Raw genomic sequence first — 25,189 nt, 5'->3', positions numbered from 1 at the left:
TGACTATTAATATGTAGAGAAAATACACAGATTAAATGTGATTTACAGTATTATGGAAAATAAACAGGATCAATGAAACTAATGTTTGACCTTCATTTCACTAGAATTCAACTAGGATTTTGGAAGCTCCTGAAGAGGGGAGGAGGGGGAAGTCTTGGCTGTATAACAAGTTGAGCTGCTCATTTTAATTTTGGACATCTTGTGTTGCCAAATTGACAAGCAAAGCAACAGATGTATCACTCTGAGCAGATTCCTTAATACCAAACCATACCTAAGGCTTCTATGCTCTGATTTCATCTGTATTTGGGGTGTTAAAATATCCACTTCACTGCTTCTAACCTGCCTGTTTATTGTTGAGTATACTAGCACGATTATATTTCACTGTATCACAGAGAAATTACGCGCAATGTGTTAAATTTTCATGCGGCCCATCTAAACAAATGATTCTTAATCACTTAGGTATTCTAAACACGCAATACCTCAGTGCGCTGTGGTGTGCCGGTGGAAGCGAACTTGCATGAAGGGCTCATGCTTATGGGAGGAGTAAGCAAAGGCAGCAAGCCTGAAAAACACGTTCCGCAAAGCTTCCAATCCAGACGGCTCTTTTCTCTGAGTCAGGGCGACATGATCAGGTCCTCTGAGCCGCCACAGCATTCACCTTAAGCTTTGTTAAGCACTTTTCGGCGGTTTTTATTTGAGCGGCGTGGCGCTGCTCATCAGGCAGGAGAGTCAGAGCGCAGAGCTGGGATGGATGCTGCTCAGAGAGACGCGCCGGTCAGCCCGCTGGAGAGGAGCAGCCACACCGCGTTCATACACAACAACACGCTGTATGTGTGGGGAGGTTACCAGGTAAGAAGAGCCGAGGTGTAATTATAGCCTCGCTACCTGTGCAGGTCCCCAAAACTTGATTCTGTTCATCTGGACGTCATCAGTGGGAGAAACGTTTCGTCACTCATCCAAGTGACTTCTTCAGTCTCGTACTGATGATGAAGAGAATTAACTTTCTAGGATTTCCTTTCTTTACCTGGATGATTAGGTGCAGGTGTTTCTACGCGGAGCCACGTCATGACAATAAATTAAAAAAAAAAAAGTCACTGGTGACTGCTTCTATGGTAACTCAGTGCGACCTCGCTGTGTTTACTTTGAGGAAATTGCATCCTAAAGGAATAAATTACCGGAGTAAATCAGTGCTCGTATTTATATGATGAGTACGACAAATAACATGCATCCAGCATGTGTCGTTGAAAGGTATTAAAGGTTTGGCTGCTACTGAACTGAATGAGTAACACAAAGGTGTACCAGCACCTTTGTGTAACACATTTAATTCAAAGTGAACATTTGTTTTGGTTCAGTGCGTTTGTGACTGTATATGTATATGTAGACCTAAAAAAACCCACTGCGGAAACCAACTTGGCAAATGAACTGGAGATTTCAAATATCCTTCTAGGAATCCTTAGCTGCAGGAGCATGTTTCAACAAGAAACATTTTTTTAAACTGCATCTTTCTGCATCCTGGTTGTTGCAATGTCCATCAGCCATCTAAAGCTACCACAGCTTTTCAGCAATGTGCAGCTTTAGTGAACAAAAGAGGACATTCACAGCTTTATCTTGTCTTTGTTCCTTTACAGGTAGTTGCCGGACAGGATGTCGTGTTGCCCAGTGATGAGATATGGCTCTGTGATTTAGACAGTGGGATGTGGTAAGATCAAATAAGGGCTGTTTATCAGCTGAGATAAACGGTGTGTCACACTGACAAATATCAGAGGATAGGACAAACTAGATAAAAGTGACTTAGCAGGCTGTATAAGAACACATATTCAAACAACAGCCTTTTCTTTTATGGTTATTTGAGTCAGGTCAACTAAAACCAAAGCCAACCTTTCTTAGTGTTTACTTTATAGGTGTGTTTAAGATTTCTAAGGCTTTACCTTCTTATCTTTTACAGGCGTTTTTTAATGTTTTTGTCTTTGCAGGGAGCGGAGAGAGATGACTGGAGACATCCCACCAGACCTGTCAGGCTTCTGCGGTGCTAATATTAACACTAAACTCTACATCTTTGGAGGATATGAAACAGCTGGGTACTCCAACCAGGTGAGATGCTGGGCAACACATTCTGTTCCAACTCAGACCTGAGCGTCACGTTTGATAAAGATAAACGCTTAAACAAACTTCTGCAATCATACAAAAATATTCTTTCAATTTTATGGTTTTATGTATCAGGACGTAATAAAATATATCATCTGGTACTTACCAGGTTCATCCATCAAAATGCAGAAGTAGTGTCTGAAAAACTTCAGCGGAGGAAATAATTATGCACAAGGTTGTGTGACAGCGTTTCAGCTTGGTTGAGGTGTGGAACTTGATTTTTTTTTTCTTGTTCAGCCAATTTAAATAGTCTTTAACATGAATACAGCCATTACTTCCTCTTGAAAACATAATACTAAACTTTTTAGTGTAAACATATTCCAGTATTCTTTATCTCAACTCATATTATTTTAAATGATCATATCTTTCATTAAAATACTTCTGGTATTGCCAGATGTCGACACTTAGACATCTTGGCACTATCCTATGGATGCTGGAGAATCTGGATTTTCATTTTCTTCTTTACGGTGATTTTCTTATCTTGGACTGGCAAATCATGCGCTCCATGGCGTTCACTTGCTTGGTTCCTTTTCCTGTAGTCTTTTTTTTATTTATTGAGCTTTCACTCAAGCTGTAGTGAGTGTCTGACAGCAGATTGCATAGCCCTGTTGGTTCAGAATAATTCAGCTCTACCAACAAATGCACGGTGGTAAGTTAAAAATGGGCCAGTGTACATGTTTCACTAATGAGACACTAATTTTACAATTTTCTGCAGGGTAAGAACTTTTCCATGCAGATATTAGTACTTAAGGTAAATGCCGTCTTGTATGGCTCAGTTTCAAGGAAGTTTTAACTTGTCACAGAGATGTCCTCACATCTAGAGGAGTTCATGGTCCTGTGGCTGCAAAATAAGCCCTATAATCATTACCCATCCACCACCGTACTTGACAACTGGACTGCCATGAACTTTTACATTTAACATGTTAACAGAGGCCTATAGAGTTTAAGCTCTTGGGTTTTTTGCAGTTTCTCAGAGCATGCTATTAACAGCGCTCCAGCTACTTCCATCCATCCATCCATTTTATTCAGCTTATCCAATTTGGGGTTGTTAAGGGAGTGGAGACTATTCCAACTGTTATAGAACAAGAGGTGGGGTATATCCAAAACGGGTCGCTAGTCTGTTGCAGGGCAATCATTCACGCTCACATTCACACATATGACCAGTATAAGTTCACTATTGCACTTAACTAACTTCATGGTAATATGTGAAACTGTTGGAAAATGATTTCAGTGTCTACACTGGGTGTAGATGTATCAGTGACTATTTGCCTACCAGTTTGCTCCTGTCAGATAGTTTACTGTGAAATTTGGTAAATGAGTTGTACAAACATGTAATCCTGGTTTAGAAGAAGAATGGACAAGAAAGTGCACCTTCCCACCTACTCCCATCCTTACCTCCAAACTGTCACCAAGGCAGGTCTTATATATATATATATGTGTATATATATATATATATATATATATATATATATATATATATATATATATATATATATATATATATATATATATATATATATATATATATATATATATATATATATATATATATATATATATATATATATATAAAGTTACAGTTCAAAATTAAAACGTCTCATTCACATTGGAACATTGCATTTATACACTGACTGTACTTTGTCTTTGATATAATGAGCAAATATTAGCATGCACAAAGTCAAAAAGTTAGCTAGTGACTTGAGCTGGTGTAAATGTTAGACCTGAGAGGCATCAGCATCTTGGCACTGTTGTTCTTGTTAAGATCAAGTTATCGTTCTGAACTTTGCTAGATTTGCTCACAGTGGGAGTACATACTTCAGCAGAACTGTTTGAAGGATAGTTGAATAGATTTGGAAAACTACACCCAGCTACCCGCCCGTCAACTTTTGATATCAGACTTTACATTTTTTGGTAACTTGCAAAAAAAGCAAACCAAAAAGCAAACAATTTTTTTAAAAGTCAGTTTCAGCACAATATTACTAAGATGCACAATAGTAAGAAAGCAGACAAGATCTCTCTTTCTAGGGGTTTCTAAAAAACAACAGACAAAACAAAATTCCTTGCATAACTACTTGACACTTCACATGTATGTGCAGCGGTATGCATGCCTCCTTCCCCAGGAGCAACACATTTGAAGTTATGTATTTTTTTAAAGTGTAATATTGTTCATTATGCTTCAGATGTACTATTTGAGTAAGTCTTCTGAGCGTTTTTTAAAAGAAAGCTGTAAAAGTTGTTTGACTTTTTCAGAGGTCATCAAATATTTGTCTCTTCTGAAAACGGGCTCAGCTGTGTGACGTCATTGTTGTGATAATGTTTAATAAGAACTTACTCAGAGACTGACCATTTCTTTACGCTTTCTGGTGGCTATCACTGATATGGAAGATTGGACAATGTGATCGGACGTGCATAAAGATTGCCCCAGAGTCACAGGGGCTTGTCTGCACATCAGTGTTTAGAGAGGCATAAAGGAGATTCATCTATTTAAAATAATTCATTTTTTTCATGTTTTGACTGTAGTGTTTTGATTCAGGGTATGAAGACAGTCTCCAAATGCAGTTTGTCTTGTGTATTATTCCAAGCACTGTGTGTGTGTGTGTGTGTGTGTGTGTGTGTGTGTGTGTGTGTGTGTGTGTGTGTGTGTGTGTGTGTGTGTGTGTGTGTGTGTGTGTGTGTGTGTGTGTGTGTGTGTGTGTGTGTGTGTGTGTACAATTCACAAATGCTGTTTTGCCAGGCTCATACCAGACTCTGTAGAGACTGGAGATTATCCAGCTCGATCATCTGTTCTGATGGCTATTTGAAGCGTGTGAAAGCTCTCTGCAGAGGCAGACTAGAAGTTCACAAAGAATGGCTTTTAAAATGAAAAGGTGCATAAGCAGTGTGGGTTTACCATCCATATAATATGCAAAATTAAGAGTCAAGAATTTGTGGTTCATTTTTGACAATAAAATACAAACAAAAGCAGCCAGGAGCTCCTTTAAAAAAAGGTTTGAATTAAAAATTGGCTAGATGGCTAGACCGTGTGCTGAAAAAATATCCCCTGCATCATTGACACCTGAACCATGGATACAAGGTAGCATGGATCCTTGCTTTCATGCTGTTTATGGCAAATTTGCTCCTACCAGTTTGGTTTCTCCTCTGATGTCTGACATCAACAAGGCATTTTTTCCCCCAGAGAACTGACACTCGCTTGATATTTTCTCTTTTTCTGACCATTCTCTCTAAACCCTAGTCATGGTTGTGTGGAAAAAATCAGTAGATCAGCAATTTGTGAAGTACTCGGATCAACCCATCTGCCACCAAAAGCCGTAAATCACCTTTTCTCCTCATTCTGATCCACAGTTTGATCTTGGCCATGTCTATCATGCCTAAATGCATTTGACCATATGATTGGCTAATTTGATATTTGCATTAAGGAGCAGCTGATCAGGTGTACCTACCAAAGTAGCCAGCGAGTGTATTTTCCTTATTTTGTCTAATAAATTGAATTTTGTTTGTAGATGTTCAGCGTTGACCTCTCTGAGCCGTGCTGCTCATGGAAGAGAGTGACTGACACGAAGGGAACGACCCCCTCACCTCGTAACAAACACTCCTGCTGGGTACACAGGGACAGGTCAGTTACTACAATACACAAGCTGTCAATGAATAGCAGCCCCAGTTTTACAAATACAAATAGCAGTGGTTTATGTTGCACCTTCACCTCATTGTTTTGTGTAATTGAAGGATGTTTGTTTGTATTTTTTTTTCACAAATTCTTCCAGGTTTCAGTAATTTCATTTGTAAATGAAGGTTAAAAGAGCAGTATTGTCTCCTTTTTTGTCTCTGTGCAGATTGATCTACTTTGGTGGATATGGATGCAAGACCTTGAGGGAGTTACGAAACACATCGTCATCAAACTTCACTTTAGAAGAGATGTCCTGGGTAGATATTACTCTGATATAGAACTTTGGTTGCCAATTTATTGGTTAATCGTTGTTTTACTAATGATGATCTATTTTTTTTTTTCTTTTTAGTCAAGAGCTGTAAATGAAGTAACTCTGTGCAAGGGATGGAACAGTGAGGTGAATGTGTTTGACACACTCACAGCTACATGGAGCATGCCAGAGACTCAAGTGAGTAAAACAATAAGATGGTCTTACTTTTGAACTATTAGGCTATAACCATGCTAACAGTTCTCAGAGGCTGTATTCAGACACAGCTGTACCAAAAGCTATACTAAAACTTTGATGTTTTATTACAATGTGCTGACATCAGCCTGCTTTTCTAACAACACGCTGATGTCTGACCTATGACCTTGAAGCATTACATACTAAAATGGTATATTTTATTATCTTTATCCAAATGACTGGAGCAGAAGTTGATCCCAGCTGAAAAATTACACGCTTTAAAATTTTTTTTATAATTTACTAAATTAATACCTTGTAATAATTACTGAGACATTAAAATAGCAACTGAGACAATACACTCACCAATAAAGTGCTTACGAAGATCATAATTAAGGGAGCTGAGGGCTGTTTTTTTTAAAACGGACTTGTATACAATTAGACACCCTTTTGCAACCAGAGGAGTCGCCCCCTGCTGGCCATTAGAAGGAATTAAGGTTTTAGCTACATCCTACATTGTGTTTACCATGCTCACATAATAGTATACATGGTGGGTATATAAAAAAATTTTCCGGTATGTAGAAAAATTAGGGTCTAACTGAAAGCGAAGGGACAGGTTTCAGTGGTAAAGTCACTGTATTGAAATGCTGGTGGTGCTACAGGAAAAGCTGCGGGTCTAAGCTTCATCATCTGAGGACCATTTTCTGGAGAATCCGTTTGATGGCTGTGGGGAAGGATCACTAGCCTCATCAGTTCTTGTCAAGCTTATCAGACCAGCAAGGATGAGCCTAAAATAATTTTAAAAAAAAGTACTAGGATGATGCCACAAAACTCCATAATTTGTGTTTTGCTGATTTTTATAATAAAATGATGTGTTTTCTTTTGTTCAGGGTTCTGCTCCATCCCCCAGAGGCTGCCATGCCAGTGCCTTGCTGGGGAACAAAGGTTACATCAATGGTGGTGTGGTGAGTTCACTTTTCTGAGCTGCTTAACGACACCATAAACAACCAAAAATATGCGGACACTCTTGCACGCAACCTATTTTGTATCGGTTGATCTGCATTTTGTTTCAAGTCGTCCTCAAAGGGAAACTTTAATGCTGAAGTATACTGCGACTATTTTAGACAATACTCTGCCTCCAACTTTGTGGTAACAGTTTGGGGAAGGCCCTTTCCTGTTTCAACATCCCTTTCCTGTTGTGACGTGAAGCCGCTCTCATGCACAAAGCCAGATCCTTTATAAAAATGGTTTTCTTTTTTGGTGTGAAAGAATTTGACTGACCTGCACAAAGTCTCGACCTCAATCCCATCCACCCTCTCTGGGATGAGGTGGAAGTCAATGCTTATCACCTAACAACAGTGTTCCACTTTACAAATGCAGCTACAGTCTGGTGGGAAAATCTCAGAAAAGTGGAGTGGAAATATGACAAATTAATACACATAGCTTTATATTGAGATGCTCAACAATAATATATATTCTGTCGGTCATGTAGTGTATGGCAGATTAACAGTCATCTCTTAAAACTTTATTTCTCCAAAAAATATGATTTTAAATGCCAAAAAGTTTCAGGATTTAAGATTTCCCAGCTGCCCCTTTTAGGTTTATCTCCTTCCACACCTCCAGTCCTCTCCCAGCTTGGCCGATATTATTAGTTTGCTCCATAGAAATTCTGTTCTGACCTCAGACTGACTCGACTGTCATACAGTAAAAAATATGACAAAGTCCAGGTTCAGACACTAAAGGTCGTAATAAAAGGCCTATATTTCTGAGGGCTACACACACTGAAAAAATACACCAACTCATATCAGCTTGCAGCTTCTCTATATGGAGACACAAAGAGGCAAATATATTTTCACTCACCACAGGTTTGAGTGAAAGTGTAACGTAAGCCCCCATGGGATCACACAATGAACATAAACCTCAAGGTGCTCTAAAAGGCTGATAACACCTTTCTTGCCCAGAATGGTGTAGACAAAGAAGAAAAAAATAACTTTGCATGTAACTAGTCCTGTAAGAAAGATGAGAGAGCAAAGTATGCATTGAGACCAGCATAAGTGGTGGCCTTAAAGGCATACATTTAATATGCCTTATCTTTGTGTGAAGCTTCTGATTTTGTTGCATCATCTTTCTTTTGATTCGACTTTAATATTGAGGATCAACACTGCAGCATTCACAAGATTGTGTGGAGCTGAACCTGAAATTAGCTGCTTTTTACTCCTCAACTGCAAAAGGGTGATGGGGTGTTGTTGTCACCCCACTGATCGGGCGCCGTGGACACCTAAGTTTGTGAATGCAATAACTTGAGAACAGGGTGATTTTGAAATTGATATCATAGGTGTGTCTACTAGGAGGCTGAGGGGTTTTAGAGTTTTGTGAAAACAAGAGCATATTACTAACTCACCACCTGCCCTACTTGGCAGACTGTAACTTCCTGTAACTTTGTCCTCCTTCTCCTCAAAATAAAAATGTGTTGTTGTTTTGACAGAATGGTGGAAGAGCCAGTAAGTGGTCAAAACAGGACTTCCAGACTGTGCATAAAAGATGGACATAGCTTCCAGGGCTGAAAAGTGTAGCAAATATGGAAGTGCTTTGAACTTTCCTTAAATGGCCATCAGGGGGGATTATGTCAGTCCCTCTTTTACATACAGTATAAAAATAGCAGCTGCAAAAAAAAAAAAAAAAATTATAAAGTTGTTGTACTTCATATTTTTCTTTTAATGCTGAGTGCTGGAGTCATTTACAGCCAAGTGCAGTGCCTCAGGCAAGAACAATGCCTAAAAAATCTGAGTTTACATTTGCAGGAAGCAGCAGAGTTGGACATGTTCTGCTTAGACCTGGACACCTGGACCTGGACCAAACTGTAAATTTTCTTTCACTCTTGCACACATTCAAAAGCAGTGACCTAACAGGATTTGTCCTTAGTGGCTTACTGACCACTGCTCTGTATTTTTTTTATTTATCTTTTTTGAACAGTGACATCTCCTCAGCTATTGCACCTCTTGGTCGCTCTTGGCATACCATGACGCCCACGTCAGATCACACGCTGTTCATGTACGGAGGTTTTGGCACAAATGGAGATACTTTAAGTAAGTCTAAGAACCCAGAATAAGCACCGATCTGTTATGGTATAAGAAAAAATACTACAAGAATGAAAGTAATTATAAAGAGGCAGAAAATGAAGTGATTCTTTGTGATTCGATTTCCAAAAAAACTCCCAAATATTTAAGCAAATCCCTCCTTGTTTTGCCTGATGCCATTTATAAATCAGATAACCATTCTGATTGCATATAATGATAATCATTCTTTTGGTTCAAGGAAGTGAATGGTTTATAAAAGTGAAGCTTCTTTATTTTATCATGAGCCTCTTTCTTTTAGATGATGGCTGGCAGTTTAACACACAAACAAGAGAGTGGACCAAGATGATACACCCCCACAAAGACAAGCCCAGGTAATTAAAATCATTTTATACGTGTTAAAATTAAGTGTTTCAGCTTCATAGTTTTATCATAATTTGTTCTCATGGAAATGTCTATTTTATCCATAAAATCCCGAACTCTTCAAAATGCACAAAATTTAAGCTTTTCTGCAGTAAACCTTTATTTACTTGTCAGAGTTTTCCATACGGCGTGCCTGGGGAGGGATAGTGACGTCGTGGTGTTTGGGGGAAGCAGGAACCTCTGCATCGTCATGGACTCGGTATGTGATTAACATCGGTCATATTGTTTTGTTACACTGTAAGGTTTTACTGAATAAATCCATTGTGGTATAATCCTTTCACATTGCAAACATCAACAAAAGGCTGCTGCATTAAACAGCAACTTTCCTTAAATACTTTTAAACCCCATTACTCTTAAGGTAATTTGTTGAGTGAACCAATTACAGCGTCGTCTTTAACCAGGAGTGTTACATAAATGAAGCATAAGTAGTTTAAGGGCTCAAAGTATTAAATGCACCTGCAATGTGTTGCAGAGTCATGTGAAAAATAACCTCTTTCAATTCTAAGGTTTTACATGTCAAGGAAACAGAAAAAGTAATTTGGTCCTTAGCAGGTCTTAAAATGAGGTAAATGAGCCTCAGATTAACCACAACAACATGGCACTTTACAAATTGCCATTATTTATTTAACAAATACTAAGCCAAAGTGAAGTTTATTATCTGTTTATCAGATCATCAGCAAGTGTGGAGAGCTCTATAAAAACATACATTTTGGCAGTTTGCTGGTCTGGAGCCTCCAGCTGTGTGTTAGCACAGTGTAAAGGAGGAGAGACACCAGCAATGATCTCAGAGAAGCCATTATTGCTGCTCATTGATCTGGGAAGGGTTACTGGGTCATTTCCAATTTATTTGAAGTCCATCATTCTACAGTCAGAAAGTTTATTTACGAGAGGGAAGCTGACGATGTCTCCCAATCTGTTTCCCTCAAGTTCAGATCATGCAATGCTCAAAGAAACTGCCAAAACCCCCCAAACAAAACAAAACCCTATCCTAAAAGCTACATCTCAGACTCAGATGTAGAACTTTTAGCATTATGCTTTGTTCACAAACAGAAAACTAACTCAAATAAGATGACTGGAATCACTGGTGCTGATGTTGCACAGAAAAAATTAACCTAGGAGCGTTGGTGGGAGAGAAATCATGAGCTTTAAAGACAGAAAAAAAGCATTTTGACATTTCATTCTTAATGTTAAATGTAGCAGTACTTTAGAAAATGTCAGGGATTTGAAGAAAGCCTTCAGGATTTATCATCTGCAAGAAGTCCGTGCAAACGTTGATATGACCGTACAGTCGGACGTACAGAGTGTTCACTGAGTGTGGCAACCATAAACTCTGATTCAATTTTTGTGCCCAAAAACGTTCAAGTAGGGAAAAAAAGTATAATGATTCTTTCATGTATCATCCATCCTCATGGGATTATTTTGAATCCTGTCATCAGATGGTTATTTTGAGGCTTCCATCACCACATCACTGCAGAGACGTACTCATCTTTCAGACTCAGCCTTACTCCCTCTCCAGGTATGACTAACTAAAATTTTAGGATTCATTTAACACAGATGCAGCATGGGTTTCATACTTTCTGTTGTGTTAATGATTTCATACTTTAACACATGTATTTCTTGTCATCACTGAAACCTCCATTCACAGTCTCCATTTACACAGAATTAATTAAGTTTTAATAGTCTGCAAACACAGCTATGCAACTCCTTGTAGTTGTGCTGCCTCACATGCAGCAAGGTGTTAGATTAATAAGCTTTATCTTGGTATTATATGAACACAGGTCACTTTATTAGGTACACGTTTAACGGCTTATTAACACAAATGTCTAATTGGCCAGTTTCATGGCAGAAACTCAGCTCATGACCAAGACAACTTGCTAAACTTCAAATGGAGCATCAAAGTTGATTAAAATGACTTTAAATGTCAGTTGAGTCCAAACAGGCTGAGCATTTTAGAAACTGCTGATCTTCTAGGATTTTCCTGCACAACCATCTGTAGGGTTTAGAGAGAATTCTCTGAAAAATACAAAACATCCGGTGAGCAGCAGGAATAGAGATGCTTTCAGCACTTTGTCTGTATCATAAATAATTAAGGCAGTTTTCAAGGCAACAGAGGGCCCCAAGCTGGTACTAGCAAGGTTTACCTAATAAAGTGGTTGGTGAGAGTGTAGGTGATAGAAAACATAATGGTTCCCTTGAATAAATAAAACTGCACGCTGAGGTATTTTCCTGTGTTCTGCTCTTCTTCAGGTTATGTGAGGATGTCATTGGTCGAAACTCAGAGCTGCTCAGGATGCAGCTCAGCTGGCTGCCATCGAAGCTACAAAGGACACTTGAGAAGAGAATGAGCTTTTTTTCTGCCAGTTCTTAAAACTTAAAGAGGACTATGTTTAGACTAGACACCAAGATTCTGAGTAAGTCTGTCACTGAAATGTCTTCATTTATAAGTTGGGAATATGTATTTATACTTTAAAAAAATGGTGCTAAAGATACTTTTTAACTTAATTTGTAAATGAAGCCTTTTTTATTTTGGGTAAAATATTATTCCGTTTTGTGGTTTCATGTTGTGCTGTCTGTTTAATGTTTAGAAATCGTCTGTGAAATAGTAATAAAAGGTATTGATGTAACATATTAGTGTAGCTTTTTTTTTTAAAATCACTTTCAGAGTGGAAAATGTTGCAAAATAAAAGCATAAGCAATTGTAAAAATATAAGTAATTGTAGCTTTAAAAATACACTGGATAACATTCTACTCTAAGAGTGGCCTCTGTGCTAGTAAATGTTACCCTCCAAAAATATAAATAATTAGTAAATCTGAAGATTAATGGGTTTTATTGTGAATTTGTTTCCTTTCCCCTTTGACCTTATTACAAACATAAAAGCTTTATTATCAATATTTATTCTTCATGGAAGTCAAAGAAACCATAAGCAGAGCCCCATCATACGATTTGAAAATTACATTTATGGAAAAAATGCAAAGCAGAACCAGGCAGGGATGCTTTTTAAATGCAATATTTCATTTGCAAAAAGGTGATTTCAAAGCCTGATTGCAGGTGCGGGCAGCAGATCCACAGGGCAGGAGGTGGATCTCTTAATATCTGCTGGGCAGAACTGTTTGTTTCACACAGGTCGTACATAGTTAGCAGGAAGCATGCCCCGCTGCCCAGTGCGCTGGTTAAAGCCGAACACCCATCCCTCGTCTATCGGCTCCACATCTAAGATCAGATCACCTTCCTGCAGAGAAACCTCATCCGCTTCAGTTGCCATGTAGCTGTACATGGCCTGGTAGCGCTTCTGAATGAGTGGAAACACACACAGAGAAGAGATGAATGAACAGAACCAGTCAGACATGCAGACACACTGATATAGCAGATAACGACATAAAGAGCACACAGTCTACCAGGATAAATTTGAATTTAATTTCCCTACAGGAAAAATAAACAGAAGCAAATGTAATACATGGCAAGAAGTTTTAACAATTCACTAGAGCTTGCTGTGCTTATAGTTAATTAAATCTAAAGTCTAAAACTGTGAGCATTCACACCTATGGTGAAAGATTAAAAACTACAGCTGTGTTTTATGAATTGATAGTATCCGGGATCTGTGTTATTGCTGCAGGAGACAAGAGAAAATTAAAAAAGCTTGAAAAGCATTTCACAGAAATACAGGGTATGCTGTATGAGCCAAAGTGTGTAGACACCTTTTCTTTACTATTAAAATATGGGAGTGCCCTTTAAATGACCTGTATAGAAAATATAATTATGTGGCAACAGCTTGTGTTTCTTCTTGCGGGTTTTTTTGTAAACATATCACCCAGTCTACACAGTCACGTCCATAAAAACCTGGTTTTCTAGTCTGGTATACAATAGATTTGGTTGAACTGGAAGCCAGGCCTTATCTATCAACATTCATACTGAATCCCTGCAGATTCAGCCTCTGGAGGAATCTCTCCAGATGATTGATGTACCTACAGAATGAGGCCCATCTTAAAAGAGAGCATGCACACAGGTGTAATGTATGTGTCCACATACTTTTGGGCATACGTTTGCTTATGTATTGTCCTTACCCCTCCACTGTGTGGTGCTACAGCAGCAGTACGCATTTGTCCAGCAGACTGACTGAAGTGACTGACAGGGTTGGATGGCTGGTCCTCATAGTCTAAACACACACACACACACACACAGTTCATACACACATTTAAAGGAAAAATTGTTATAAAGTCCCTGTGTAAGGATCTGTCTCACCTTGCCTATTTTCCGGAGGAGGCGCGTCACTTCGAATCTTGCTCTTCTCAAATTCTTCATGGTACTTTATCTGCACACACACGCACACATGTTAAATCCACACGGGGGTGCTGAGCTTTCACATTTGACGGTTCAGCCTCAGCAAACCCTCCCACTGTGAGAAGCAGCTCACCATTTTAGGAGGTGCTGAGAGATGATGAGTGGATATCGCAGCCACAGACGCAGAGAGAGAAAGACCCACATCTATTTAGTGTCCGCTTTTATTTGTCTATTTTCAGTAATTGCAGCCCACTTGCTCATTTTTGAAGGTCAACCACTGTCACATTTGTTTAGTTTCACTTGAGGGTGGCTCAAAAAGCCCCCACAGACTCCCATGTTAAAAATGCTGACCTTTATATCATTAAATACCATGTTTATAGCCCAATACAGAGAACAGTTTTTTCCTTCATTAAATAAACAGGAAACTATTTTTTAATTCATTCATTTGGATATTACAGGGAATCACTTTGATGTGCAGGTGTGCTGACACAGGCTTGTAGCCGAAAGCTGTCTTCAAGGCTTCACTTCCAATAACAGGGTTAGGGTTATAGTTAGGGTCCTCTGAACTGGACCGCTTTGCCATGTTTGTGCGTTTTGAAGCTTTTTTAATGGCATCATCAAACTTGCTGTGCGGTTACCTGTACTAACAGCATGTCCTAGAAGCTTCTTTTGGTGCGTCTTACACTTAGCAATAATTATGTTTCTCTCCACTGGTTGCAAAAGGAAGTTGCAAATGCAGTCGTACACTTCAGTTTATCTTTGTGGTTAGTAAAGACGTGTGACGACCCCTGACTCTTGTTTTCAACCTTTTCACATTTGTCTTGATGCACGCTCAATCATCCAGTTAAGGAAATCCCCAAAAAGTTGATTCTGTTCATCTGGATGTAGCGTTTTCAGTGGGAGAAACGTTTTAGATGAACAGAATCAACTTTTTTAGGTTTTCTCATTTTTTTTGATGTCGCTGGTGGGCAGAGGAGGGTTTGTCAGTGCCAGCTGTTCCCAGACTGTAAATCTAGAGCTGGCACTCTCTTTTTCCCTCCTGCTCCTTGTGACCATCACACCCTGCATAGCACTTGTTTTTGCACACACACATACATTGCACACGTACATTCACTTACTTACATCTCCTCACACATCTACACCCTACATCACTGAGGCCATTGATTTGCAAATGTCAATAGTTTCTATTTCAGTTGTTTATTTTGGTTTAATAAATAATGTTTCTATTGGCAAACGGTGTGTCGACCTTTTTGTCATGGCCTTATGGGCCAAGTTGTGACACTTGTCTAATAAGTTTATAGCTTCAATCGCTAATTTAACATATTATTTAATAAAACGATGTGTTTATGCTGTCAATTATGTTGCCATTCAGACTAATACTGATGACAGATCACTGTCATATGTCATGGAGATCTACCCCTCACTGATTAAAATAAAATAAACCAACATGGCTATGCCAAAAATATTCAAGTTGAGGCTTTAAAACAGAATTTCACTAATGACCTAGTGACATCACTGGCTGAGCTTTTATATGCAGTAAATTGTATTTGCCTTTTTTAGTCTAACTGTCTGAAAGCAACTTATTTTTAAAAACTGCTTTTTTCAGTGTTTTCCAACAGAAGCTGCCGGTGATGGGGTATGCAGTGACACAAAGCAACTCAAAGATTCTTGAACTTTATATGTGTTGAACTTATTTTGTTGTTAGTTTGGTATGTTGCTTGTGCAACATACAGTATGTCCCTCAAGAATAAAAACAACTCTGGGTCTAGTACTTAGAGGAAACTGGATGTTGCTTAAGGAAGAGAAGGAGCAGCCTCCTGTGACCTCAAGAAACCTCGAGAGGAGTAAACAGAAACAGGAATTTGTGGGAATAAAACTGGAGGAAAGGGATTGTTTTTAAAGTGGGAAGTGAGGGTGGAGAAAGGAGAAAAAGAGTGATACGAATACCAGTGGAAAAAATAATATATTGCCCCTTTGACACACAGCTTATCACCCATGATTCCTTTCTACAACTAGTGCTCTCATGAGAGTAGAAGAGAAAGTTTGTGTGTATGTGTGTGTGGATAGCAGTTCCCTTTGTATCCACAGCTGAGAGACTTTGACCATATAGGGCAGCTGTTCCTCAGTGGATGGAGAGAAATGCCTGAAATGTGCCTGTGTGTCTCTGCAGGGTTGTACTCTTGACATCTTTTGCTGCTCTTTGCAGCAACATGTTCTCTGCTTTGTATGCTGAAGCCGTCAGCAAATCTACAATCCTGATCTGGACTTTCTCGTTTTCTTCTTAGAAAACTAAAATGCCTTGTTTAACATCTGCAGACTTGCTGCTTGCATCTGTCTATGACATGCTTCTGGAACAGAAAAATGTTGCCATAGTGAGATGCATACCAGATGTTTGACAGTCAAGGCCAAACATCTAGCAGTTTTCCCTCATTTTTGCAAGTGAAGAGCAAACTGAAGATACAAAAGTTCTATTAGAAGGTATTGAAGGAGTCTGACAACATGACTGCACTTACGTTACTGATCTGGTCTTGTGTCTTCTTCACTCTCTGCATCTCTGGAGTATCGACCACCACACTGAAACCTTTCCCCTTGTTCTTCTCAAACTCCTCCTTGTAAAGGGCCTGCAAATTTCAGAGTTATTTTAGAAGAATAACTTGAAGTTTAAAGAAAAACCTGCTTTCTTGGTAAAAATTATTCTAAAAAAATTGACTCCACTCTCTTTGTGTATCAGGACTGAGCTGTATCTGTTATCCAACCGCATGCCTTTTTTTTTTTTTTTTTTTTGAAAAGATGGAGATACCACTTGTGACTAAAAAATATGTAGTAATGCTGTGCTTCCTTTCTTTTGCATCAAATTGGTTGCATTGTAGCCCAGGTACAATAACATCTGTGTGTACTGACTTTCCTTATTGCTATAAGGTTTAACTGCAAAGGTCTATATTTTTCCTTTCGGCCTTACAGACTTAGAGCTGTTATTGACTAGATTTAAACTTTGTTTCATGAGGACAGTTTAAAGCGGTTAATATGAAGCCGCTAACTGTCCCCCAAATTCCTCTTGAAGCATGTATAAGGTTCACTAGTGAACACTTTCTCTGTGAAAACAGTGTAAAAATGAATCTGCAGCTCTTAGGGGGTAATGTTATTGATATTAAGAGGCCTAATGGTTAAACTAAGCCAACTGGCTGATGGCTCATTATTAGCATACGGACATGAGAGTGTTGTCAATCTTTTTATCTGCCTCTGACCAAGAAAGTGAATGGTCATATTCCCAACAATGATCCAATATTTCTTTAAACATTAAACAAGTTAAATGACACAAGTGGAAGGAAACAGTTAGCTTTATTACATATCGAATGCATGCATCGTTTTATCTTTGACATCACCTAAAAACACGGAAGTCGAGTTTTAAAATGAAGCTGCATTCAGTTTCACTGTGCATCGTTTTACTGTTACAACAATCTGTTTTTACAGCAACAAAAAATCCAATCCTGCAGCCCGTCTACCATGCACGCTAAAAGAAAATAGTTCTTTTCATGGCTTCTTTGCAGCCTGAAGTAGAAAATCTATGACATTTTGCAAATGCTTACATTTTAGTGAAGCTTGTAAACTAAGCAGATACCTCTTTAGAACTTTTCATCTATGCTTTAATTATTTTGCAAGGCACACCTGCAATTGTAACTTCCTAGGATTATTATTATTTTTAATTTCATCTCAAATGTAGCACAACCTGAATGCAGCACTGAATCAAAGCCAACAAAGGATGATTAACAAACACTTTTACATGTAAAGAATAAGATGGTATGGAAGCCCATGCAGACATGCAGACATGCAGATAGCAAAGCCGCATCACAACCTTCGATAATGTTTTAAAGAAGGAGGGAAAAAAGGAAGGAAGATCATTTGTTATAATTGGAGAGATAATGGATAAATGGAGATGTTATCGGAGAATTCGATTCTTGACGGTCTTTAAGGTGGACCGAGCATACGTTACTGATCTGGTCCTGTGTCTTCTTCACTCTCTGCATCTCTGGAGTGTCAGCCACGGCGCTGAAACCTTTCCCCTTGTTCTTTTCAAACTCCTCCTTATAGAGCGCCTGTAAATTTTCATTCGTCAGTCTTTATTGTTCATTTTAATGTTTTTAACTTAGACAAAGGAGCTTAGGAAAATGCTTTGGCTTAAATTCTCAATTCTAAAGGGTTATACTTGCTAAAATGACCATGTTAAACATTTTTACTGCATTTGAATCAAAAATATACAAGAACTGATTCATGCAGGGCTTTAAATGGCCTTTTGGCAAGAATTTTTGAAGCTTAAAACCTCAGGGAAACACTTGCAAACTTATTCCATGCCTGCATGTTTATTTGAAAGTAAATCTGAGATCCCCGCGAACTCACGCAGACATGCAAACATAAGTGAGTCATGATGTTGCTATGAGGAATATGCCTCCTCGGTAAGAGAGCTTGACTGCAGAGACTTTTATGGTTATAAACAATGAACTGGGCTGGTTTGATGAGTAAAGCGCAGAACGGGAGGGGTGGTGGTGTAAATTTGATCATGCTGTTATAACAGCCGTGTTGAAATGAAACGACAGATTTAATTGTTAACCAAAAATACAGCCGCTCTTGGCGTGTTTGTCCTGTTTCATCAGGTGCTTGTTTATTTAGAAACTAACTGTTCAAAGAGACAGCTTAAAAGGAATGTAGTGGAATAAAAAATAAAAGACGCTCACATTTTTTTTTATAGGACTTTGAAAAAATAGAAAACCAGAAAAACTCAGTACAGCCTTACTGTGTCCATATGAATTAAGAGTGTAAGTTGCAGCCAAGTGCTGCTAATCAAATACACTTAATTAACTGATCGTCAAAAAGTTTCAGCACTTTATTAAGGTGTGTGGTAACACAACGCCACAATCTTCCTGGGGGTGGATTTCCCAGCAAATTCCCCCCAAAGATTGGGAAGTTATATATCAGACCCTACACACCCCTCAGTAAACATGTTAAATAATAAAATTCATAACAGCAAAATTAGAAAAAAGGTGAATTTTTTTTTTTTGCTTGTTTGGAAGAGTTGGTTAGAGAAAGCCTCTACATGGCAGTAGACGATATATCGAATAAACTTTATGTATCGTGAGTTTTTGCCATGTACGATGGTAAAAATAGCTTTATCATAACCATCCAGTATAAACGGCCATGGCAATATTAAGCTGCATGTAATTCAGAGTTTTTTCTCCCACACGCTGCGAATGCATCATTAATCCCCCCTCCCAACAGGTACATTTCCTCTTATCACTCAGCCCTACTTGGCAGTATGGTTTAGGTTTGCAAAGCTGCATCTGAACGAACTGCAAGACTTTTGTAACAATGTGCTTTCGACAGAGGAGAACAAAGTGGAAATGGAGCCATAAAGAACAGCAAACCAAACAAGCACCACATATACCTCACACATCATGAGATTTTGCAACCACAGGACCTGGGCAGTCATTGAGTCGACCATGAACTCTGTATACCAGAGTATTCTAGAGTCAAAAGTGAGGCCATGTGCCTGACAGCTAAAGCTTAGTCAACATTTGGTCATGCAATAGGACAATGATTGCAAGCACAGCAGCAAATCTACAAAGGAAGGGAATGACCCAGTCAAGGTTACACTTCAGCCCGGGTGAATTGCTGTGATGGGGACCTTAAAAGAGCTGTGCATAAATGAATGCCCACAAACCTCAGTGAACTGGGCAGATGTAGGTCACAGTGCCTCTCATCAAACAGATGTGCTAATATTTACCATGAATGGTTTTGATTTATTACCACATGTTGACACAGAAACACTTGAAAATAGCAAGGCGGTGACAAAGGAAACAGAATAGCAGCACTGAAAGTCAATACTGTTTGATGCATTTATAGATGACATCAATGAAGCTACAAAAATACCAAATGGTTTCATGTAATTTTAGACTTTAAAGCGCGTACCTTTAAGATTTTTTCAGCCATTATAAGACCTTTGCATTGTTCACTGCATTGAAAAAGTTACATTTAAAACTGTGTCCTCTCTTTTCAGAAACAGTTTATGTGTTGAATAATTCACAAAATTCACATTTTTCACTTGGATGATTTTTCTTGGCAATGCAGATTAGCGTTCTGCATACCTACGCAATTGGTTTAGCTTAACTGCTGGCATTATGAATGGGGGTAGGGGTCGAGGACCATCCAAAAAGCTAACTGTGCCCCCTCAGCTATATTCCTTTTACATATTTATATGTAAAATCCAGTCATACAGTTTGGTAATTAAGAAGTGAAACACCCACATTGCTGTTAATTTATTGTAATAACAACCAAGCTCATGTTAATGATTCTGTGAATAGCACCTTAGTGCATCTGCAGTAAACACTTTAGCATGACCAAAGAGGACAATGATTCTGGAGCATTTGGGCCTAAGCAAGTCAGACTTTGACAAGTACCCCTCACTTTTCTTAAGAACTGAAAAAACACCATTCACCAGCTTATGCAGTTTCTTTTAAAGCACTTGAAAATTTCAAAACAAATGTGCAAGAGTGCATGAATACTTTGCTATAGAAATCATTTCCTGATAAACAGGAAACGTGAACTGGTAAAAGGTTATGCAGTGTTCAGTGTTAACTAAATTTAACTATTCTCTGCAAATTTCGATATTCTGTCTCACAAATACAGGTCTGCACGGGTCTTGCAGAAATGCAGTCGTGAGTGGATTGCCTGACTTTTTTGTCATTTTAAAAGGGAAGAGAAGCTTCACCTCAAAATGCTGAGTGGCAAGATGATCCTTAAAGTTTAATCTGTGAAGGAATCTCTTTAATTTTGCGTGACTTGCAGGACTTATCTCTTTGATCAGGTTAGAACAGGTTGGCATGAACAGTGTGATTAGATTAGAGCTTAAGAACAGGGATGGCAGGGAAAAGGAGGCCGGTACCACATCAGAGGCTAAAAGGAGACTGGATCTGAGAGTATTTTTAAAAATGCTCTCAAACCTCTGATCATTTACAAGAGTTCCTGACGAAACGCATTTGAACTTCACGAAAGTCAGATTGGCTCATGTTGTAAAAGTAGAGTCTCAAAATGAAGCTACCGTGTCCTTATTCAAGTAACTCATCAAAGGGTACCTTTGATTTAATCAAAGGAATCCAATTGTCATGAGAGCAGAGCCAAGATCTGCGTCCTGATCTCCTGCTCTGATACCGAGCTGAGTGAAGGAGATATATATAGAACTTTTCCACCAATGGGTTGCTGTTGCCAGTGCTTAACCTAGAAAAAGCTCCACTTATTTCCACCTTTAAAAAGACTGATGCTGGTGCCAAAAATGCTGACAACAGCACAGCTCCAAACAATTGCTGCCACCAAAGTTGGAATCACTGCTCACAGTGGCGGTGTGAGGGCCATGGCGGAAAATTCAGGGCTAATTTTAATAAAACATGAGCCAAAGCAACTTCTGTTAAAATGTCCAGCTTTCACAATGTAACGTTCAGTTCCCTGGCATATCTGGTTATCAAAGACACCAAAGCAGAACTGTTATTTCTCGCACCAGCTTCAACACTGTGATGACGGAAAAGAGGCAATCAGGACTGACAGACATGTAACACCAAGCGATGTTGCTGCAGTGAGCTTGCAAACAGTATCTCCTTTCTCTGCGGGTCAAAACCAAGATGTAAATGATAGCAGAGATAGGCCTGAACTGCTAAAGTCTCACCTGACTATTAAGCATGCTCTGTTGTTTGAGACGCAGATTCTCGGGGGTGTCGGTCACTATGGTGAAGGAGGTTTTGGGGTAATGCCTGAAAAAAAAAAAAAAAACAGAAGGGAAGAAATTAGATAAATGAAGATTCACATCATGCATTCATCCACCCATCTATCCAGTTAAGCAGCAAGACCATGATTAGATTGATTGGTGTTAACCAAAGTCCTACAACATAACAGCAATCTTCTATGAAATCCAGCCCAACAATATGATTGGCTGATAGAGTTTTTCCATACATTTATTTCAGGTTTTGCTGAATGTCTTCTTCCTATGGATGTTCAATGGCTTTATGCTTGGCTGCTTTGTTTTTTGCTATATTTGATTTTCAGGAGAAGCAAACTGTTGTCAGAATGAATTGAATAAACTGATTAATTTGTTCATTCTGCAAATAATTTGTGCCTTATAATATTATGTAAAGAGCACAACAGATGAACCCGGGGTGCTGTTTAATAACAATCGGACAGCAAGTTTCTAATCTCACGTCAATCTTTAGGAATGACTGGAATCACATGATTCAATCTGTCTGCTCACACTTCTCTTTTCCATCACTTCCACATGCTGCCTGCAGCTTCTCCTGCTCAACTGCTTCAGAATTTAACTTCTGCTCATGTGGTAGATTTGTTAATGACGAAACAACCAAACCCGTTCAATCACCTTGCACAGATAATAGAAAAAAAGGCCGTAGTAAATAATTCCTATAATGCTACGTATTCTAATTTTGTGGCTATAGTTGTGTAATGAACTGATTTTGATTGAAGCTAATGTTACTTAATAACAAGCAGTAACCTAAAGGAGCTGAAAAAGTGAAACGTCAAAAACTGTAGTGCCTCTAAAGGCCATTTTAGGCTGGCTCCAAAAGTGACTCCCATGTTAAAATGTCCAAATTCAGCAATAAACGTACAATATTTGCCGTTTATGATTACTGTACAGTGGATTTTTTTCCCCAAGAAATCACTCATTTGGATTTAGTTGAGCCCTTTGACTGACAGGTGTGCCAACACCTAGCCCATAGCCGATACTGTAGGCCTCACCTCCAGTAATCGGCATTACTGAACTGTACTTCTGGACCTCGTGTGTTAATGCAAACTCATAATATCTGACTTATAATATGGCATGCTGCAAAGCACAGCCTGTCCAAGAAATCTGTGCTTCAAATTCAATGAATGAAATTCTATAATTTATTAGTCAGTTACTTGGCACTAGTTAGCACACATAGTGTCTGTGTGAATCACCTCTACAGTGTAAGGATGCAGCTTTCTGAACAAGCTTGCTAGCGTTTCCTCATAACTTAGCACTTGACTCTTTCATCCAAATAAGGCTGGCTCAAAAAAAAGCAAGCAAACAAACAAAAAAACCACCACGTCTACGTCTGAAATGCTAATGCTGAGGCTTCAGGGGAAAGGTAACCACATCTTTTATATTTTAGATACGGTTTTGTTTCTTACAAATATACTGCAAGCTCTTAACAAAGAATCAGATGCTATCCAGCTATTTTAAGTGTTTGTTTTAGTCATCATGGTGGTGCATGCTGTGAACACTCACATAGTGCAGTAAGGTTTCTTCTCAAAGCCTTTGTAGTTCGTCATGCTCAAGGCCATCTTGCAGACCTCACAGCTGAAACAACCTTTGTGCCAATACTAAGAAAAAAGAGACGAAATAAAGTCTAAAGTATTAGACTTAGAAGAAAATGCATTTCCATCGACACAAATTTAGATCTGTATTAACCTTTTTTGACAGAACACTGTGGAAATCTTGTTCACTCTTACTGGCTGATCAAATTTAATGGTTTTTCATTTGAAAAAATAAAACTTTTTTTCTCTCTCTTTCTCTCTCTGAGCGGGGAAATCCCTTGACTCCTCTACATAAGGCCACAGCTGTCCTACTAATCTGTTTCTATTTCTCCCATCACTTCACTAAAAGATTGCCAATAAGAAATGGTTCCAGTGGAAAATGACTGTGAGAAATAATGCTGTGAAATTAGGTGCATTTTTAAACCTATGCACTATGCATATGCATATAAATTTTCCCATAAATAACTTTTTTTACATTATTAAAGAAAAGTCCTGCAGGAAGCCATTTTCCCCAAAAGAAATCAGGAATTGATAATCTCTGTAACTCAGGTCACTTTGCTTTGATTAAGTCCTTAAATTGATGAGATTATCTTGATTATAAATAATATTCATCTGATTTCACTAAAATGATCAGAGTACATCTATTTGAGAAACCACAGGTACATAGGTTATTACTGATTATGTAAGATATCAATTTTTTAACATTTGGAGATTTCTAGTTGATTTTTATGCGTAACAGGGGTTATTATCTGGACTTCCATTTTGCATGTTTTTTGTCTTGGTTGTGACTGTACAAAATATGCACCTAGTTAAAGCATCACATGAGATATGACTGCATAAAAATATTTTTAAAATTGTAGAATAAAAAAGAACTTTTGCAAGTGGACAAAACTAATTTAAATTTAAAATATCTATAATAAAATTGACAGTATAAGTTAGTCTTGAAAATCACCTGATAAATCTTTGCATACACTAGAGTAAATTACATTAAGGTCAGTAGATGGGCTTAAACTTGTTTCACCTTACCTTATCAAGGCAGTTTATTTTTTCTGTTGGGTAAACTGGTTTATTGCATCTCCCACAGGGCGGATTCATGATTGCAGAAAAAACAAAAACAAGTTTACTGGTCCAGTAAAAAAGTTCAGGAGTAAAGGACCTGTAATGGGCAGCTGGTACTCAAACCGTCCTCCCGCTTTCTCGCAGGCATTTCAGTTAATATGACCCCAAGGCGAGGAGGAGTCAACTGTGCTGCACGGAGACCTCATGTTGCCTTTATGGGTCGTCGGATATAGCAATTTTACTTCTGGTGTTTAAGTAATTAATACGATATGGTCGTCAAATGTGATTCAATATGATATTTTTAGTAACTTAAAATGAATTAACAACGAAACAAACGAAACCATTGCGCATCATTCAGCGGCCTCTTTAGCTTGTCCAAATATGTTTTGTAAATTACAGGGTTTTCGCATGCCATGAAGGCAGCATCAGCAGCGTTGAGGAGAAGTGAGGTTGATAACCTTAAAAGGAGTAACAACATAGACTAATCCAAATGTACTGTAATGACGCTTTTAAATAAATAAGGTCGACTCTAAACATAAATTTATCGCGGTAAGCTCTAAATATCTACATCAATACAACAACGGGATTACAACTTTTTATTTAAAAAAAACAACAACCCATACACAGCACTAACACAAAAGTTTAACCAGTAAAGAAAACAAAGAATTATTCATGTTATTGATGACGTGAATGATAACTGCTACGTGGGGACATGATAATATCCTCTATTGCGGTTCGACTTTGTTTATTTGACTCCCTCTGCTGGAAACAAGCTCGAT

The 25,189-nt window shown here is 38.4% G+C and overlaps 2 protein-coding genes across 3 annotated transcripts; one reads left to right on the top strand and one right to left on the bottom strand.

Annotated features, from left to right (window-relative positions):
* The first annotated feature begins 575 nt into the window (after positions 1-575).
* LOC134633683 (kelch domain-containing protein 1-like) lies at positions 576-12,371 on the top strand. Its single transcript, XM_063482637.1, has 13 exons — positions 576-849; positions 1,629-1,699; positions 1,974-2,091; positions 5,646-5,758; positions 5,976-6,066; positions 6,159-6,257; positions 7,139-7,213; positions 9,050-9,108; positions 9,222-9,334; positions 9,624-9,696; positions 9,860-9,944; positions 11,182-11,261; positions 11,993-12,371. Exons 1-13 carry the CDS (start codon positions 748-750, stop codon positions 12,111-12,113), a joined length of 1,200 nt encoding a protein of 399 aa, XP_063338707.1. The 5' UTR covers positions 576-747; the 3' UTR covers positions 12,114-12,371.
* A 185-nt stretch (positions 12,372-12,556) lies between these two features.
* LOC134633684 (LIM and SH3 domain protein 1-like) lies at positions 12,557-24,548 on the bottom strand. Of its 2 annotated transcripts, XM_063482638.1 has the most exons (8): positions 24,378-24,548; positions 23,323-23,417; positions 21,733-21,817; positions 18,011-18,118; positions 16,538-16,645; positions 13,986-14,055; positions 13,808-13,899; positions 12,557-13,035 (listed from the first exon to the last, which is right to left on the bottom strand). In XM_063482638.1, the coding sequence occupies exons 1-8, from the start codon at positions 24,444-24,446 to the stop codon at positions 12,862-12,864; spliced, it is 801 nt and encodes a 266-aa protein (XP_063338708.1). In that variant the 5' UTR covers positions 24,447-24,548; the 3' UTR covers positions 12,557-12,861. The 2 variants fall into 2 exon arrangements, with proteins under 2 accessions (XP_063338708.1, XP_063338709.1); XM_063482639.1 differs by lacking the exon at positions 18,011-18,118.
* Between the last annotated feature and the right edge of the window lie 641 nt (positions 24,549-25,189).

This window comes from Pelmatolapia mariae, linkage group LG8, assembly GCF_036321145.2.
Source record: "Pelmatolapia mariae isolate MD_Pm_ZW linkage group LG8, Pm_UMD_F_2, whole genome shotgun sequence".
Taxonomy (NCBI): domain Eukaryota; kingdom Metazoa; phylum Chordata; class Actinopteri; order Cichliformes; family Cichlidae; genus Pelmatolapia; species Pelmatolapia mariae.
Note: the sequence above shows the minus strand (reverse complement) of the source record. Positions and strands in the feature narration are given on the sequence as shown.